Source organism: Pimephales promelas, chromosome 19 (genome assembly GCF_988280905.1).
Source record: "Pimephales promelas chromosome 19, fPimPro1.hap1.1, whole genome shotgun sequence".
NCBI lineage: Eukaryota > Metazoa > Chordata > Actinopteri > Cypriniformes > Leuciscidae > Pimephales > Pimephales promelas.
Window position 1 is genome coordinate 18,433,675 of NC_142787.1, and position 20,892 is coordinate 18,454,566.

A 20,892-nucleotide genomic window follows, 5' to 3' on the forward strand; every position below is an offset into this window, starting at 1 on the left:
GTCATTGGTGGGTGGACCTCGGCCTCTGGTTCGCTGATTAGGCCTACATACATTTATCTTCACATGGCCCTGAGGGGAAAGCAGAATATTTCGGCTGTAGGCCTACGTGAGAAACCACACAACCTCACGGTGCCCATCACTGGTCTCTCACTTCCCTATCCTCACGTTCACATCATTGTGCTGGCTGTGTACATTTCAAAGCGTGCTTAGCCTACTATTAGCAAACAAACTAAACGATTCGAACTAAATTCCTCTGATAAAATAACGTTTGTAAAAATGCGGTCGTTTATTACGGTATAAAACGTCACGATAATTTCAAAAGACTAACTGTATAAAAGCAAAGAGTATAAGAACAATATACATATATATTTTATAGGCTATATAATAGGCTATAAAGAAGTCAATTCTTTTCTAAAAACTTTAAAAGTTTTTTTTGCTCATTACTTTTGTAATATGTACAAAAGTAAATACATTTATTTGTTTTATGATTCTTTATCACTTTATTTATTCTATTGTAAAAAAATATTTTTATTAATTTCTCCATCTATGCGTTAAAAATAATTCATTTCAATAATGAATTTTTAATAATTTCTGTGTATTTGTTTACTTATATGCTGGCTAATGCCTTTCGACTTTTATTGCTATAACTGCAGGAGCTATGAAAAATGACAGCTTGATGAAGAAGTCACCACCCACAATGGTCTTGTAGTGAAGGAAACATATTGTTTGATGTAATCACGAAAACCAATCAGGCATGCGTCTCTTTCTCTCACAGCACGCGTGAGTGTCAGTCACTGTGAAAGCGCGCGCACTTGTCTGTGTCTCACACCACAACTCCATAGAGCGTTGAGGGAAGCTGCAACTCAACTTGCCTTTTCCTCGACCAAAAACGTTCAGAGTTGCCTATACGTGTACTTTGTCAGGGTGAGGAAAACTTATGAAAGGATTTCATTTGCATCCCTGGCAGCCTACGTAGCCTACATTCAGCAGTTTTGCGGTTGAACTTTCAGAAGCGGTGAGATGCCATGCCAGCGGAGAAACCTACAACCACTCAGGTGCCCAGCGCAAACACTCGTGCACACAGCCAAAGTGAGTAACGGAACGGAAGTGTTTACAATGTAAGAGTTTATAAATGTTTTTGTCTACTAATAATGTTTGAGATTTAACTGAAAGTATTGATTTTGTATTTAGATTAAGTTAACTTTGTCAGTAATCCAGACGGAGACTGACACCTGTATTATTTCGCTCGTTCTAAACGATTAGTTCATCATTTTTGACAACACAGTAACAAAACAGTCTTTTGATGATAACCTCACGCCTTGGCTTACTTTTCTTTAATTTTTTTTTCTACATTTGTTTTATTACCATGGGAATAAAGTTATTAGTTATCATGACAAGGAGTGACAGCACTCTCCCATCTTTTACAGACGTTATGATGACCTCATTGTAATTGTGAAATTACTATATTTAATTTTTTTTTAATGTTTAATCGTTTGTCACACCTCATGACCATAAAAGCTGATTAAAGTGCATGACAAATAATCAACACCTTAAGATTATTTTGATTCTTAAGATTTTAAAGCTAAATGTTAAAAAAAAAAAGTTCATGTCCATTTTCCAGCCACCACTATAAATCTATGATTTACAGAAAAGTAATGTAATTAACAAGCTATAAAATGCATCCTAATCTAAAATGTTTAAAATAGCCACTTCTCTTTTGGTTATGTGTGGCTGTATTGTCACATAATGCTGTCACAGATCTCTTATAATGTTTCTGACATTGGTTATGTTGTTAAAGATGTTTCATTAGTCATCCAAGTGGTATTTGTGGAGTTTTTCTTAATGTTATTGTAATCAACATTCTAACTGTACTGTATGATGTCCAAATGACATTTGATGGTTACATAGATACTTGCATCTTGACTAGACTAAAATTACTCCACAATGAGATAACAGTTAAGCATGCTTTTTAATGACAGATACACGTTATCATAGTTACCAAAACTTTAGCTTAACTGCCTCACACCCAACATCTGTTACAGTATACTAAATCATGACGTGACTCGTGAGGGACCTGGTTCATTCATTTCCAGACATCATGTGCTTAATATTATGATACTTCATAAACGTTCAACAAGTTTCGGAAAGTACCTTGTCTTAAAGCACAGGAAGCGTTTTGTAGAGCGGTGCTTTGCCCAAAAGTTGTTAAAACGCAACCCTGTGCATGCGTTGGAAACAATTTGTCATTATTTCACTCAACCGCCACACGAGTCACACTGTGCTATAAAAAGCAAACAGCAACACTAAACCACAGAAACAGTGACTGTGACTTTAATCATTGCATTTTTGTGCCTGATCAAACAGAATGGAGCTAGCTAGAAGATAAGAAATCTAAAAAAAAAAAAAAAAAGAAAAAAAAAGATATGTGGAACCTACCTTGGAACTGGACAGCATGCTGGAATTACTCAATTCTTTCTCAAGTCAAAGGCTTGCCAGAATGATCTAATTACACACACATACTGAAATATTTCGATGCTCTATATTTTCAAAGCCAAGCATACTGTATTTGAACAATAGTATTATCAAATTCTGAAGAAGTAGAGCTGAAACTTTATCGGTCAAAATTTCGGAGTTAGTACGATTTTTTTTTAAACAAATGAATACTTTTATTCACCAAGGATGCATTGAATTAATCAAAAGTGACTGATACAGATTTATTTTTAGATATATTTCAATTAAATGCTGTTCTTTGAACTTTCTATTAAAAATTATACACATAAATATAAAGTAGCACAACTGTTTTCATCACTGATAAATAATAATGAGAAATGTTTCTTGAGCAGCAAATCAGCATATGAATGGTTTCTGAAGGATCACGTGACACTGAAGACTGGAGTAATGATGCTGAAAATTCAGCTTCGCATAACTGGAATAAATTACATTTTAAAATATATTAAAATAGAAAGCAGTTATTTTAAATTGTTTTAAAATCTTCATTTTTAACAAAATAAATACAACCTGGGTCAAAAACACTTACTGACCCCAAACTTTTGAACAGTATATGGTTGATTATGATAAGAAATAAAATAAATAACAACTATTTATTCATCTAGAAACTGTTGCATTGCATGTAGTCCACAGAACATGAAAGTAGAATCACATGAATGGGTACAAAAGAATACTTGTTCGCAATTCTAAGCCAATAATAGCAAAGTTCAACTGTACACATCCTAGAAACTAATGGAGGAAGTGCTGGCCGGGTCTTGTGATAAATAGCAGGCGTGCACAAATATTTCATTTGTGAGTCTTTCTTAAAATAAAAGCTTATTGTTGGATTGGTCAGGCAAAATACCATGTTTATAATCATCCAACAATGTATTTCCATTCCCATTATATTTTTATAGTGTTCAGTATCAGTCACAGTAACTTTAGCCTATTCTACGATTTTTTATTTATTTATTTATTTATTTTTTGCAAAAAGATCAGCAAAATATCCTCTAACCTGGTCTTTTTTAGGAGGCTTTCCTCTCAGGGTGAATGAGAGGATGCATAATTGCTTTTTACCTGACATCTTTGAAAGACAGATGCAATGATTAATCCATCAATGGCCAGGATATTATTATAAAATAAGACATGATTTTAAAGTGACCCATAACATCGACTATTGACATCGACTTTCATCCGTGGGTGAACAAAACTTTCAGAAGATGTTGTAGCAGAATCACCTGAAAAATTCCAGGATATGCTTTTTTTTCATTGGTTGTTGTGTTAAATCTTACCCAGATACAATAGTGCTATTTTCTGATTATCTATTGTGTAGCACCCTTCTTTTTTCTTTCTTTTCTTTTTTTGATTGGCTGAAGTGCTAGGGTCGACTGCAGAACTCCAGGGGAGACGCGCTTGATTCCTGCCGGTTCCATAGTGAGAGCGGCACGGTCAGAGAAATTGCGGCACATTAAATATATTATAAATAGTTGTTCCGCATGAGAAATACAATGTGTGGTGGGAGTGCGTGACAAAAGGCAGAAATGACTTTGACTCACTGTAAAAAATAATTTCACACTCACACTTGTTTTTCACACTTTTAGGGGGGGCACAAAAGGGGGTCCAAGCTTGTTGTCACAGAGGCACTGACCCGCCCCCTTGAACCGCCACTGTCTGTCATCTTTTGATGGAGAACTCCTGTTTAGCGATGGATTGCTTTTGTGACCCAGAGAGATTGATATTTTATTGTGTGATGTGATTGTTCTTTTTTACAGATTAAAAAGTCCCACTGAAGGTCTACCGGATCTGCTTCATGAAATCTAGCAGCTGTTTCCTTTAAGACTTTCAATGAAAGGCTGAAGTGAGCTGGACCTAAGGGACAGGCTGGTGAACGGGTAATGCAAGATTTATTGAGGGGTGTCTCCGTTGACCCTACAGTTTCCAGAGTGAACCCCAAAGTGCTTCTACCATCTGCTACCAGATTCATCCTACCCCCTCTTTCCCTTGAAAAAGAGAGATATTTGGTTACAGCAATGGTCAGATTGGCTCATCCACACACCTATTGCAAGAGCCACTGAGCAATTATCGGGAGCATAACTATGTGTGTCTTTGAGGATGTTCTTTCATACTGGTTGATGGCACCATGTCTTCTCTTGTCTACATTGTTCTTGAGCTGCTGATTGCGGTTTTGGCCGTAGCAGGGAACGTTCTAGTGTGCTGGGCCGTCTGCCTCAACAGCAATCTCCAGACCATCACCAACTTCTTCGTGGTGTCACTGGCCGTGGCGGATATCGCAGTGGGACTCCTGGCCATTCCGTTCGCCGTCACCATCAGCATAGGCTTTTGCAGCCATTTTCATGGATGCCTCTTCATCGCCTGCTTCGTGCTGGTCCTCACGCAGAGCTCCATCTTCAGTTTGTTGGCCATCGCTGTGGACCGGTACATTGCCATCAAGATCCCATTGAGGTGAGTGAACTATTGTGTCGTGATTTTCTGTTACGAGTTGAAGGCAAACTTTTTGTAAGATTACTGATCATATGGTTGCTTGAAAGAACAGATTACATAGTTGCCCCATAGCAAGAACATAGACAAAGTTTTCTCTTTCACAGTACCAGTACATTTATAATTAGTTATTGTTTATGGTACAATTGATCAAAATTGCAATCTGTTTGTTTGTCCAAATAATGGCAAATAGAGGCAGGGTTTTTCTAGTAAAAATATAAATAAAACTGAAACTAAGACCATTAAATAAAATCGTAATGGTAATAAAATATATACGTTAACTAAAAAAATATTTAATATTAAAAAATGAAACTTAAAGTGTTTACCAAGGTAAAATATAAAATAATAAAAACTACTGATATTTAAAAACATTAAAAATGATACTGATGGAAAGATATTTAAAACAGCAAAAGCTATTAAAAATGACAATGAACTGGAAAGTATACTGATATAAAACCTATTCAAATTATTAATAAAAACTACACTGGATAGGAATACGATACAGTCCTTATTTTTAAACTGGTTTGTGGTGCAGAAATTACACCCTAAATATATATTGTTCACTCAAAGATGAAAAGCCTCTCACCATTTACTCATGTCTGTGGGGTACAAAATATTAGATGTGTTGGACAAAGATAACTATTCAAAATATCTTATTTTGCATATCACAGAAGAAATATGGAGAGCCATTGTGCTATCAGGAGAGCCATTGTGCTAGTGTTTGTATGAGTGTTTACATGTGTATATTCAATAAAATATTATGTGTTTGCAGATATGTAATTCTATGTAATCTTTATTAATGTGTGCTTTGCAAATGTTTTGATATATGGTTAAAGGCTCCTAGACTGAGTGACTCTCTGTCTTTCTCCTGATAATGGCTTGACAACACGCACTGTAATTCCCTTAGATACATGTAATTTCCCTTTCAATCACTCTTTCACTGCTTGCAATGATTTTTGCAGTAAATAGGATTCATGTAGCTTTAAGCTGTTGACAAATGTTTCAAGAATATTTTTTTTTTCATTAGAGCCAAATCAATAATCAATAATCAATACTCAATCTGGCACCATATTGTAATATGGTGACATACAAAAGAGCAACAAACAATTTACACACAACAAGTTTGATGTGAAATGACACAAGGATTTTTTTCTGAATTGTAAATGTTTATTCATCGATCCATCTATCCATCCATCCATCCATCCTTCCTTCCTTCCTTCCTCTGAAAATCCAAACTGAAATTGTGCAGCCTGTTTGCCACCTCAGTTCAAATTCAGGAATTAAATATCTATCTATTCATCCATCCATCCATCCATCCATCCATCTAGACTTGCTTCAAAACTCTTAAACAGCTACAAACATTCAAAGAAAAATTCAGTTTTGTTCTTTTTTTTAATTTCAAATTCGAACTGAAATCATGCATCCTGTTTGCCACCTCAGTTCAAATTCAGGAATTAAATTGTAATTCAAAAGCCATTCTCAATTCAATTCTAAATCCCACACAACACCGGTTGCTAGATTAATTTTTTGTTTTGTTTACTAACCTGGCTGGATGTGACTCAGATCCCTCCTTCAATGTAAGCCTAGGGGATTTTCAGCCGTTTTATTGTCTGTCAGGTGTAAATCATAGGTCTGGTCCTTTAGAAAAATAATAGCACACCCCTGCCCCACAAGCCACATGAATTTTTGGTATCATATATTGCACAAACAGTGAGGGAGTTTACTTAAGTTTTTACAGAAGAAATATACAGTCTTTAGTTAGTTTTAAAAATATGTAACAAAGAGTTATACTTGTATTTTTTTTTACTACTAATTGTAAAATAGATAATGATATATTATAAACTTAATTTATTGAAGATGTAAAAGACACCAGTGCTGGATATTAAACCTGGGACATTTTGCACATAATGATTATTCTTAAATCCTCTGGCAAGCATTTCTCAGCAGCACTTTTCTGTTTTTCGGAAGCTGAAAGGTGTGGGACTTTACCACCTGCCATGCATACAGGGTGTGATGCACATTTCTGCTCATGGTGTAGATTGAGCCGCACAAAGCGTTGTAAGAGAACAGCAGTGACAGCAAAAGCCTGGGCAAGTGTTGATTACATAAGGTCTGCCGGCTTCCAGTCTCTGTGGGCGTGTAAATGAGGTACCAGTAGTACTGGAGCCCTGTAAGTCCTCTGGGTTTAATGAAGCAACCACTGTTGTTCTCGATGGGCCCGATAAGCCCAAGGATTTTTGGAACAATTGACATTTGACCACCGTTTCCAACTGTTGCCCTTGGCAAAGGAAACATGTAGCTGGGCTGTTTGCTCGACGGGATGTTTGAAATGCATAGCGGTGGTGGATTTTGCACAGCTGTATCCCAAACTGTTTGTAAACTGATGCTTTTACAATTGCTAATATGCGTCATATAAGTTATTTTACTTCCAAAAAGGTTTTTCAACCAGGGATCTGTGTGGGGGTCTTAATGTAGTAATGTTCTTAATAAAACTTATTCTAATGTTACCATGAATATTTTTATATATATTTGGGGCCCATGGGCTGGCTGGGAGGGGGGATTATGGTATTAATATGCCCCTATTATGCTATTTTAAATTTTGTTTTGGACAGGATTACATGCATCAAAGGTCAAAAACACTTTAATTTTCACTAGACACTTCTGCCTCTTTTCCTTTGGGTTCTCTGAAATCTGAAAAAGAAAGCATGATGTTACTCATGAACGACCCAATTCAGTTGTCATACATACAGTCACATTGAAGAATGTTTAATATACTACATGATTATAGTTTATTTAATTTATTTTTCTAAAATCTTTTAATGCTTCAATATCAAAAGAAAGCATTGGCTGGGGTGTCCCATTTTATCTCCAGCCCTGATTAAACACACTGGAGTCAAATTATCAAGGTCATTAGGATCAATAAATACATTCAGGCTGGTGTGTTGGAGCTAAACTCTTCATGAAGAGGAACAAACACCTCCGAGCTATAGCCATTAACTACATCTCAATTTATTTTCTGTCAAACTACTTAGTATTCAAGTAACAAGTTTATCTTTTAGAATAAAAGAGCTTAGGTTGTTTCAATGAACATTTCTTTAAAGGGATAGTTCAGCTCTTAATGAAAAATCTGTCATCATTTTCTCACCCTCAAGTTGTTCCAAACCTGTATGAGTGTATTTCTTCTGTTGAACACCAAAATAAGATATTTTAAAGAATGTTTGGAACTAGAAAGTTGATGCATGCGGCCATTGATTTCCATAGTAATAAAAAAAATACCATGGAAGTCAATGGGTACAATCGACCATCATATCTGGTTACCAAAATCCTTCACTCTATCTTCTTTTGTGTGCAGCAGAAGAAAGACATTTATACTGGTTTGGAACAACTTGGGTTAATAAATGATGACATAATTTTCATTTCAGGCTGAGCTATCCCTTTAAAGCTGAAGATTCACCTTATGTAGACCCTTTAAATATGACAAAATAGCCATGTCAGTCACTTTCTTAATAAACACAAGATGTTTTTTGTTATTGTGTTTAAGTGGAAACCAGTTAAACTAAATGGAAATCAGTTACATTTCTCAAATTTAATACAGATTCAGGATTATGAATGATTACCTGATTAAGCAGTGATAAGATGCAGGATATTATCAAGTCCCAGGTCAGGTGATTATGTTGTCGAAAAACAACTCAGTGTATAATCAGTGTCAGCATTATAATATATATTATTATAATATTATATTATTATTTTTTATTGTTCATCTTCATCTGCCTTCACTCCTACTAAAGGAGCAATGTGCTCTGCATGCAAGCACTGACGGATGCAAAACATGGGGTCTGTTTGTAGTGTAACATTCTTGTTCATGTTTCCTAGACTTGAAGAAATCTGTTAAATGACGTTAGAACTTTATTCAGGAAATTCTTAATAAATTTTACTAAAGCAAGATGCATGTTTTAGAGATAAAAATATTTGCTTTATTCAAACAAAATAACTTTTTAATGTATCTATTTACAATAACAACACAAATAAGCACACAAAACAGAGAAATAAGGTAGATGCTCCATTGTTTGAAACTGTCCTAGAGAAGTATGTTAGGTGATTCAACAAACAAGAAGTCTGTATTGAATGCACCTGTTTTCTCTCTAATGAGGAAGCATTAGACTACTGAGAAGTGCACATGCAAAACAAAAATAGGCGTTTACCAATCAGTGGCCAATTTCAAACTGCAATAAATGTTTTTCAACCATTTTTCAACAGAAGTGTTAAAATCTAAACCAAGCCCCCAGTGGATTAGAGCAAATCTGGTAAAGCGATTGAAAATGGCCGTTGTGGTTTCAATGCCCCACTGACTGAGAAACACCCACTAGTGTTCTGCAGAGATACATGCCTGAGTGATCTTGTGCTCATCAAATACAAATCACCATTAGTTCAATGCCACTGTACTATCCACCCATGTGTGCTGTTGGCTTTCATCAATATTTCGATGCTGATCCAACCCACTTTAAACTTTGAAATGTCCATCTCAACCAAAATGATGGTTTGAATAAAAACTCAACATTGAATTAATGTTAGCATGCTATCTGGGCATGTCTCACATGCATCCTTCTTCCTAAGTGCACTGAACCAATACCGATTAAATAGCCTACTCTGACAGAGTTCCCGGCAATAAGTCCCTGCGAAAGCGCTATTGAATCTACAGAGTGAGACAGCACCACCAGTGAAGTCCAACTTTTTAGTGAATCAAAAACATACAGCGTAACCAGTGTAGTCTGACTCGAATCACTCATGTGTTAGCCAGTTCTTTTTAGAAAAACAAAACAAAACAAATAAACAGTGCGACCAACCAATGTAGTCCAACTTTGTGAGCAAATTAACTATGCGTCTCTTTTTAGAGAATCAAAAAGCCAACCAGTATAATCCCAACTTGTGAACAATAACTTGCAACCTGGCTCTTTTTAGAGAATTATACCACCTCTCAAAGTACTGTGAAAAAGTTTTTATTAATCTTTTGCAGTTGAAACCTCCCGATTTAATCAAACAATTGAATTCTTCTTGTTTTCTAATTATTGTCCCCATCTAACCCCACTGAAAAGATTATGTTTACAGCCTCTTTCGAAGTTGTACAAAAACAAAGCCTCCAAGTGTTATTTTAAGACTAGGCACAATACAGGTGAAATAAATGCTTCTTATTAACACATATCCTGGTATTTTCCATTTTGGCAGCAATTACCAGGGCTTAACACCTAAACAATAGACATTTCCCAGGAGCAAAGTCAGTGCATGCTTGTGTAGATTTGGGAAAATAACCTTTTTTCAGCCCTGACAGTAAACAATACAGAACAATACAGCCCACTTCAGGATGGGCTTCAGGAAACATCAGCATATTGTTTGAGGCAGTTAGAGTTGTAATATATGACCAAACTTGGCATGCTTATCACCATAGTGCTTCATACCATACTTCCTTTTCTTCTGGAAATGTACATTCTATGGCCATCTTGAAAATGGTCGCCATCTGGAATTTTTGAGTGGCACACACCCTTTTCCATGATAATGTTCCTTGAAGAATATTTGTACCAAATTTCATGATAGCGTCACCATTTGAAAAAAGGTGTAAGGATTCGTGAAAAATAGCGGCCATCTTGAAAATGGTCGCCATCTTGAATTTTTGAGTGGCACACACCTTTTTCCATAATAATGTTCCTTGAAGAATATTTGTACCAAATTTCATGATAGCATCACCATTTGAAAAAAAGATGTAAGGATTCAAGAAAAATCTTGAAAAATGGTTTCCATCTTGAATTTTTGAGGGACGACAAGCACTGTTTTCCAAAAAAAAAAAAACATTCTGAAGAGAGTATTTTCACAAAATGTTATGCCTACATCACTTTTTGAATGATTGACATAATGTGCATTTGACAGAAATAGCGGCCATCTTGAAAAAATGGCTGCCATGTTGAATTTTTCCAATGCCTTTTTCCCAAAAAATTATCCTTGGAGAGCATCATAGACATATACACTAGACCTCACCTTGGCTACGGCAGTTCATTGGAACGAATGCGTCAATAGAGCCGCCATCTTGAAACAGGGGAGCCCCTCCACTTTAATGCATCAGCGTCAGTAGACACAGGTCTAACGGAAATAAAATCACCATAAATCATCATGAATGCGATTTTTCTTGTTTTATTTGGTTTGTTTGTTCAGACATGTATTTATCATTGATTCCAGAAAGAAAAAATTATTTAAAAAAAAAAAAAACATTCTTCCTAGTTCAGATTTCATCCGTGAACATCATACGCTGCACAAAAGTCCGCCACCATTGATGAATTCGAAGTAAAGGCAGAGATAGCAGCGTTACCTAGCTACTTCCTAAGACAAGACCCCTGTTCCAAGATGGCGGCGGTTTTGACGCATGCTTAGAACCCCAAGGTGAGATCTAGTGTATATATCTATGGGAGACTATCCGTGCCAAATTTCATGCTTCTATACCAATCTGAACTACCCTATCTCACGACCAATTCGTACGAATTCGTACGAGTGATTAAAAAGTGGCTAATTCGTCGTACTAATTCTTACGACCTCACTCGTACGAATTCATACGATTTGTCTAAACCCACGTGATGGTTAGGTTTAGGGGCGGGGTCAGGGGTAGGTCATTCGTACGAATTCTTACGAATTGGCCAATTCGTAAAATATGTACGATTTAGCAAAATCGTACTAATTTGTACGAGTGAGGTCGTGAGATCGGGTTGAATTTGAACGATTCTCTTGAAATATGCCATTAATCTGCTGCACTAATTCTAAAATTGCTGTTTCATAACTGTTTTTGCTTTGTCTTTCTAAGGTACAACAGCCTTGTCACAAGCCAAAGAGCCAAAGGCATCATTGCAGTATGCTGGATTCTTTCAGTGGTCATCGGCCTGACCCCCATGCTAGGCTGGAACAGTCACGTCGACGCGGGCACCAACAGCTCCTGTCCTCAAGGTATGACAGAATGCCTGTTCGAGAAGGTGGTCACCATGGGTTACATGGTTTACTTTAACTTTTTTGGCTGCGTCTTGATACCGCTAATTGCTATGCTGACCATCTACGCATGGATCTTCATGGCTGCCCGTCGCCAGCTCAGACAGATGGAGCAGAAGCTAGTGCACATGCACGGACACACTCACGGGGACGGATCCTCTTCCCGGTCCACACTGCAAAAGGAGGTCCACGCGGCCAAATCGCTGGCTATCATCGTGGGCCTCTTCGCTATTTGTTGGCTCCCGTTGCACATCATTAACTGCTTCACATTGTTCTGCCCTCAGTGTGATCGAGCTCAGGATTGGGTCATGTACCTGGCCATCATGCTTTCACATGCTAATTCAGTAGTGAACCCGTTTATATACGCCTACCGAATACGTGACTTCAGGCACACCTTCCGAAGGATCATCCGACAACACTTCCTGTGGCATGAGAACAGACTGGCCATTGGTAACAGCAACGGAGGTATGGCTGCTTCTTCTGCTGCGGTCAGTGTGATTGAGACTTCTTGTACGATGTCCAATGTCTTTGTGCTGGATCCCAATCCCATTCACGGCATGATTTCTTGCGATGAATTTACAAAGCAAATGCCCCAAAAAATCAGGCCAAAAACGGAATTCCAAGACTTAGGATATAGTTTAAATGGAACTTTAGAACATTCCTTTCCCACCAGTTCAACACAGATTTTTTCACTACACGCCGGGGAGGAAGTTCCTTCCATCAAAAACCATGGAGATATCATGACGGTAAAAGACTCTAGTGCTATTACCAATGTACATGTCAAATGTCTGCTCCCCGTAAGGACAAGCAACTCATCTGATCTTGCAGAAGTGTCATGACACACACTTCCGTGATCCCCAACAATTTGTCCGAAAATATCCAAATGAGGCTTGTTTTGTTCTTCACAAAGCAATCACTGATCACTGAGTTGCTGTGCTAGAGAGGGTGACTTCATTTACAGTACTATCTAGGCCAGGGTCAGAAAAGATAAAGCTATAAGAGGATCTCATAGCTCCTGTGGGAACCCTTACTGCACAAATTCCAGGAATTTTTACTACTCTTTGCTGTCAAACACCCCTGATGGTGTTTGCAGATTTTCAGACCTCATAAAGAACTTTTCTGACATTGTAGAGTTTTTTTTTTGTGTGGGTGCATATGATTCTAAGGAGCTTTAATAAAAGAGCATTGTTCCTGGTCAAAGTGGGGGAGGCCTAATGGATTAAATCAATACTCTAGGGAATTCAGCTAAACCTGTTGTGACCATGCCATATGGAAATATCATCTTTCTGTGCTTTTTTTAGGAGAAGTATGTCCAAACTTAGAACATGTACCATCAATATACTTGCCGGAACTTCTGTAGCGCTTTAAACATAGGGCTGCACGATTTCCGGAAAAAAATATATATATAATTGCAAAATTGTGAATGCGACTTATTTGTTTGTAGGGCTGCACAAATTGTCCAGAAATGTTTCGCAATATATGAAAATATTAAAAATGAAATATACTAATATGACTATAAAATAATACATAAAAAACAAGAAATGTTACCATTGTATTTATTTCACTGTAAAAATAAAAACATTATCAAAAGATTATGTAATAATAATAATCTCAAATGCACGAACCAAGCCGCTCTGAGACTCTGAGAACTCCAGATCATGAGCTGTGAGCTTATACACTCTTCACACTTATGTCATTAAATCACAGCCTTTGCGATTAATAATCGCACCAAGCGATATCGTGATTCCTTTTTTATTTCGATTAATCGTGCAGCCCTGTTAAAACATGACCAAACTGAATTATACTGTACTACTGATTGTAAGCATGTGTTAATATTTAAGAAAATGCACTAAATAAAACAAAGCTATAACCAAAACACAAATAGAGTGTTATGTGGTGTACACTCTCAACGGAAAAAGTACAAGTTGTTACTGGGGCGGCATGCAGGTACAAAAAAAAGCCAAAAGGTTCAGCTTTTTTACCTTCATCCGCAAAGGGTAATTAGGGAACCTTGAGTAGTGATATATTTTAGGACCTTTTGAAAGGGTATTGCCCCAGTGACATCTGTTGTATCTTTGGGTTCTACCTTTTTTAATGTGCTTGATTAGAATCATCAATTATGCTCAGAGTTTAAGCCATACTGTTTGTGCAACATCAAGTGTATATTCTGGTGCTCAATAAAGTGGACTTTGATTCCTATATAATGATCGAAATTCCCAGAAGAATGCAAGTATAAACTGTAATGATTCACAAATACTATATTAAATGTGCAATCGATTGTGATGGATTTATTTGTTCTTCAACACACAACATAATGATTAGGGATCATAAAATTGTCAGAGGATGTAGGACAGTGGTGTATAATCCTCTCTTGTGACACACACGCATAGAAGCACAATCGTGGGCTATACACAGACCAGCTATGATTGTATTTACAGAGAGGCTGCTGACGCCAGCGGCCGGCCTAATGCAATGGAAATCAAATGAAGGGGCATTTGATGATCCCTTAAACTGTACCATTACACTTCTCTTTTCCTCATTAAGAGGCTCTAGAGTGGGAAGGACTAGGCTATCTATATTTGCCACATGGGAGTTGACATTTTTAGGTTCTGTAGTGTGTAACGGTCCGTTTATAGGAGTGAGTAGAGTGACCATTCATAAAAATGGAACAATAAGCTAGATTTTTAATTTTTTTTTTAATAAATTTGATCAATATTGCCTCTATATTTGCTGAAGGATTATAGACCTGGGTAGTCAACACATTATTATTTGCTGTAAATTCTCATATTTTCACACACAAACACACACACGTTGTGTTTTCATGTTTTATGGGGACTTTTCCATATACATAATGATTTTTATATTGTACAAACTGCATATTCTATTTGTTATTCTATACATATATATATATATATATATATATTTGTTGAGTAAATATTCCAAATTTAATTTAATATATTAAAATAAAAATACATACAGTACATGCATATTTTTCAATAATAATAATGAGCTTATTGAAGCTGTGTGCATTAAAATTGTTTTATTATTTATGTTATTTTAGATTCTTAATGGCTACTACCGAATTATGCTAATTATAAGAAAAGGAATTGCAGTCATTTGCTCTATAAAGACTGCAATGTGCAGCACTTGTTCAGAGTGTATCAGTTCTAATCTACTGGTTTGTTGATTCTAGGTGAGAAATGCCAGTCAGCACAGCAGTGGCATGGTTTGATTTTGTTTTGACAGCTCTATTTTTTAATGAGACAGATGTCCTTTACAAAAACGAATCTCCAGGCTTACGCAGTAATTTATCTTATTCCATCATGAATGCTTGTGGTGTAAATCAGATCGGAGTGAAGCTAACAGACTTGTCACATAGATCAGCAGCAGCTGGCAGGCTCATTCTGCTGGTAAAATGAGGTTTGAAGACATTGCTGAGAGTTACTGTGTAATCAACAGACGTTTGCCTCCACCTATTCCACTGTCACTGTTTTGTAATTGGTTGAATTGAGTTTTTTTTTTTCTCTCTCTTTTGTGGATTTGATGCAGGTGAAATTCTTCAGAATGTCAGGTTCAAGCTCAGGGTTAGTTTCAGGTCACAGAAACTGTCTTTGTTGACTTTGTTTTACACTTACATTTTCCTGTTAATGTTGTTAAAGAATTGCATTTTTCATTTTCCATTCTTACCAATGACAAAATTCCTTAGATAGCATCTGATACAAAATAAAAGAATAGGTTAATAAATGCCTATGCTGCAAAATTAAATAAACCAAATGTTTAACATTCTGCGCTTTGACAAACATTCCAGACCTTTATTAGTTTGTACCACTTCCCTTTATTTCTGGAAAAGAGGAACATTCAATTAATAAACAGAATAGCCAGACGTAATGGTTTACTTCCTGTCTCGACTCAATTCAGCCAATTTTAAACATAACATGGTTTCTTGTTCTTTGGTGATTTACAGACAAAGAGGAAAAGACTACTGCTAAGAATAGACACAGAATCAGTCTATCAAGCACTAGGATGACAGAACAAATTTAGACTGTATAATGCTGCCGCCCACAATTCCTGAGAGTAGAGCAATGAATCTTGATGATGCCAAAACCAGACAAATGACTTCTCCAAGTATTTTCCAATGTTTAACAACTCCTCTGACCATTATTGTTTTATATATTCTGTATCACACACACACACACACACACACACACACACACACACACACACACACACACACACACACACACACACACACACACACACACACACACACACACACACACACACACACACACATATTCAGAATGATATAAGATCTGTGTCAAATATGGATTTCATATCTATCTATCTATCTATCTATCTATCTATCTATCTATCTATCTATCTATCTATCTATCTATCTATCTATCTATCTATCTATCTATCTATCTATCTATCTGTCTATCTATCTATCTATCTATCTCACATACAGTACAAACAAACATACAGTAGCCTATATATATATATATATATATATATATATATATATATATATAATGGTTTCAGAATAATTTATAACATCTGTCAAAGATGGCAAAGATGGATTTCATGAACAACAAATATCTAGTAATATTTTTTTAATTACAGTAAATAATAATTACGTATTTCTGTAAATAGCCAACAAGCAGAAATGAATGCTGAAGAATGAAAATAATCAGAAACACATTGAATTTGTCATATACAGATTTTTTTAAACAGTTTATTATAATAATTGCTATCTGTGACATTGAATTGAAAGATTAAACTGAATGACAATGTTTTATAGTAATCGTATCCACAATTCAATACCGCCCTCTTCTGTAAATTTCACGTGTCTTCTGCTTGTTCATACTGTCCTGAATTGTCCATGCATGGTAATAGGACTTCAACTCCCAAAATGCAACACTGTTCCAGGAAGAGGCGGGGTTTCTGCTTTCAGCTGCATTGTGGGAGCGCCGGGAAAACGCTGCAAATACTCACGTTGTTCAATAGTGTGGATTTCTACGAAGTCGTCGACTCAAGGTACTGTAATGCTTGATGGCAAAAACCTATTAGCCTATTTGTAGTCTGTTACTTGGTGTTTCACTAAAATATACAGTCTTGTTTGATCAGGTCGATTCTGTAGCGTAGCAGCGTCCATTTTAGAAATTCATTGTTGGTTGGTTTATTCATGCGACTCGTTTGAGATCCTTCTTGATATTTAGAGTGAATGTGTTAGTTTAGGTACTGAAATCAATATAAGCTAACTATAGTTAATACCAGAAAGGAATGATTTTCATGACGTTTATTTTCAAGCGTGGACTGTGTCCTCCAATACGTACAGAACACGATTTCCAAACGAGTGATTCTTATGAGCCGGTTCTTTTTAGTGAATCAAAGCTAACGCGTGATGACAAATGTAGTCCGATTGCCGAAAGAATCGTTCTAATGATTCGGCTCTTTTAAGATAGGAACTGTGAAATTCTCACTGTACCGCTGTCCACTATTTATTACTTTAGTCATGTCTGATTCTAAAGTAACATTAGTTTAATTCGCTGTGTGTTAATTAACTTGTCCATTGCCCCCCAGATTAAAACATGTCTATTGGTGTTCCCATCAAAGTCCTGCATGAAGCAGAGGGTCACATCGTGACCTGCGAGACAAACACTGGTGAGGTGTACAGGGGCAAACTGATTGAAGCAGAGGATAACATGAACTGCCAGGTACTGCTAAAAATATCCCACAAAAATCAGAATTCATTCTTGATATGTTGTTCACCTGTTACCCAAAACTTGTATTTGCAATATGTCGTGTGTGAATAATGCAACTAACTGCACTTGTGTTGTGTGAATCAGATGTCCAACATTACAGTGACCTATCGAGACGGCAGAGTGTCCCAGCTGGAGCAGGTGTACATCCGCGGCAGCAAAATACGCTTTCTCATTCTGCCTGACATGTTGAAAAACGCCCCTATGTTAAAGAGTATGAAAAACAAAAACCAAGGGGCAGGAGCTGGAAGAGGGAAAGCTGCTATTCTCAAAGCACAAGGTTCGTCATTAAACATCCTTTTAATGGTATTGTTGACTTCATTACAGTAACTGCAGTTGTATTATTCAGTTGTTGCAATATCAAGTGCTCTTTAGCTACTAAATTAATTACAATATTATTACAATTTGTTTAAATATTCACAAAATAACAATGGAAAAAATAATTGCACCGAGGCTTTTTTTAAGGCTTTTTTTTTTCCTGGCAAATTTATAAGATAAAACCACTTAACTGTTTATTTTCCCCTTGCAGTCGCAGCAAGGGGCAGAGGACGAGGAGGACCAGGAGGAAGGGGAAATATTTTCCAGAAAAGGCGATAGTGTGAATCCTGTTTCTATCACAATGTCATTTTGTACAGTTTTATTTTCCTTTTGAGAAATTGTGTGCTTTTTTTTCTTGGTTTGTTAAAATTGGTGATCTTGTTTTTTTTGTTGATTTTGCAATAAAGTTTTTTCCACTTTTCTCATGTAATAAAGCTGGTTAATTATATAAAAAGTGTTTTATTAATGCATCAGTTAGGTGATGGACTGATTTAGCAGTGTGTCATTCTTTTTATTAACAGTGCAATATATGTGCTGAGGTGTTTTTAATTATTTTGAAACACCTCAGCACATAAAGTTTGCATTCAATTATTGCTTTATTAGATAAGCCCTGTTTGTTTGGTATTTTCCTAGTGTCCTTAAATATAAAGCTGTGTATATGTATATATATTATGTGAGGGTCTGCAATCAACAAGTTAAACATTTTTTTTTTCATGTATTTAAACAATATGCAATATATATATATATATATATATATATATATACACCTATCTTACTATAGTTCTGTAAGATTATTTTAGTTTGTTTTAAGTTTTTAGGAGGTTGTTTAAATCATATTTTTTTTAAAATGTAGTCTGCTGTAGAACACACCAGTGGCCCGTTTCAATCAGGAGGTTCAACCAACTCAAAACTTCAACTCTGGTTTGACTTACCCTGAGATGGGAAACTCTTGACTTTTCGGTTACAGAACAGCTGAAAAGAGTTAGTTTAATCAACTCTAAGTTGACTGACTCTGAGTTAAGCGCGTGCGCCACATCTATAAAAAGCCATTATCAATTATGAGTCAACATGGCCAGACAAAAAGAGGTCTATATTTCTCACCAGCAAAAATGTTTTAGCTTGGGAGAAAGTCAATTTTTAAGTGTACAATTTAACAGTGTTGGGTAATTACCAAGTAATCTAAATACTGTAATTAAATTAAAGAGATTACTTTTAATTCTTTTGTATTTTAAAGTATAATCTGATGTAATTGCATTAAATACTGCATAGACTATTATAGATACTGAAACAATTCTGTTTAAACAATAGTGGATTTAACATACATTTTTAAAATGTATATTTTTAATATTAATATTATTTCTCCCTCTACACATTTTTGTCAATTCAAGAATAATTCATGCAATTGTATATTGTTTATTTGAAAGCATTAAAAGTGCAGTTTCTTGTCTCTCCTTGTATTGTTCAAGTGAACGATGCTGATATGGGATTTAGTACTTATTAATGAATAAACCAATACGTTCTAGAGATAGTAATTATTACATTAATCTCACACTATTGAAGATGTCATTTAATTAGTAATTAATAAGTGAATATTACAGGTAAAACTGGAAGAACAGTAGCCTATCCAACCTAATTTTAATTTTCATGTAGTTGCAATTCAGTCAGGTAAGGCTTGAGTATCATGGGTGTGTCTGACTTTACAAACATTTGACATATTAAATAACTAAATAGCATAGTGTCTAGCAGTGCAGCTGGAGGGACTTAATCAGAGCCATGTCACTCCTGAAGATCCAAGGGCCTTCATAAAATTGTAAGAGGTTTACATATGTTATTTTTATATAGGGTATTTTTGATATTTCCATTTAATTTACTTTGGGTTGGGTTTTTCGTTGGTCCCAAAAGATTCTGATTGTAATATCTGTCTTGGAGGCTCCTGTCCTAACAGAACCCCGGGCAGTTGCAAGCCAACTCAATACACCAGAAATTATGACAAATATAGGCTAGCACTATTATAAATTGTCCTCAACCAAATGCTCATCTTCACAGGATGATGGGGATGATAAAACATTTTCTGATGCCACAGAGAGGCCTACAGAGGTAATGTGTGTCTACACGTAAGACAATCCACACATTCGCATTTTTAGAGTAGCCTATAGAATCTAAGCATATATAAGATGAACACACTTCAGTGATTTTCAGTAAATGCCATGTTTAAGTCTGTAGATTTTGTTTAGAACTACATGATGTAACTTTAATCTACTTTATTTTCAGTTGCCAGTTAAGGAGTTAACCCAGGGGAAAACCCAGCTCATTTCAGGGTTAACATACTCAGAATTTTCACTTAACCTCCTTTCTAAAACGGGCCCCAGGTGTTAAATTTAAACCCAAATTCGATAATTTGTCCACCTTCAGCAATGCCCATAAGTTTATTTCTGTAGGTCCAACACTTGTGGTAAATGATGAGATGTCTCTTCACAAAAATAAATGCCCATGCATATTTGTGTCGAAATACTGTTTGAAATGTCAATGGCTATAGAAAGTTCAGCCTGGAGCATAATTGTATAGGCTTGTAAGATCAATAGTGCTGTAAAATTGATTAATTACATCCTATAATACACACACTCACCTAAAAGATTATTAGGAACACCTAATACTGTGTTTGACCTACACCTTCAGAACTGCCTTAATTATACGTGGCATTGATTCAACAAGGTGCTGAAAGCATTCTTTAGAAATATTGGCCCATATTGTTAGGATAGCATCCATGGCATTTAAACCATGCCCAACTGGCACTAAGGGGGCTAAA

General features: G+C 36.0%; 2 protein-coding genes across 6 annotated transcripts; both read left to right on the forward strand.

Annotated features, from left to right (window-relative positions):
- Positions 1–758: 758 nt before the first annotated feature.
- Positions 759–14,830, forward strand: adora2ab (adenosine A2a receptor b). Of its 5 annotated transcripts, none has more exons than XM_089123531.1 (4): positions 760–924; positions 1,011–1,118; positions 4,260–4,950; positions 11,828–14,830. In XM_089123531.1, exons 3-4 carry the CDS (start codon positions 4,628–4,630, stop codon positions 12,843–12,845), a joined length of 1,341 nt encoding a protein of 446 aa, XP_088979657.1. In that variant the 5' UTR covers positions 760–924; positions 1,011–1,118; positions 4,260–4,627; the 3' UTR covers positions 12,846–14,830. The 5 variants fall into 5 exon arrangements, with proteins under 5 accessions (XP_039524809.1, XP_039524810.1, XP_088979657.1 ...); XM_039668877.2 differs by having other exon boundaries at positions 1,011–1,089; XM_089123530.1 differs by having other exon boundaries at positions 1,011–1,055.
- Positions 14,831–16,904: 2,074 nt separating this feature from the next.
- snrpd3l (small nuclear ribonucleoprotein D3 polypeptide, like) lies at positions 16,905–18,507 on the forward strand. The gene is made up of 4 exons (XM_039668846.2): positions 16,905–17,043; positions 17,590–17,723; positions 17,856–18,048; positions 18,298–18,507. Exons 2-4 carry the CDS (start codon positions 17,598–17,600, stop codon positions 18,363–18,365), a joined length of 387 nt encoding a protein of 128 aa, XP_039524780.1. The 5' UTR covers positions 16,905–17,043; positions 17,590–17,597; the 3' UTR covers positions 18,366–18,507.
- Positions 18,508–20,892: the final 2,385 nt, after the last annotated feature.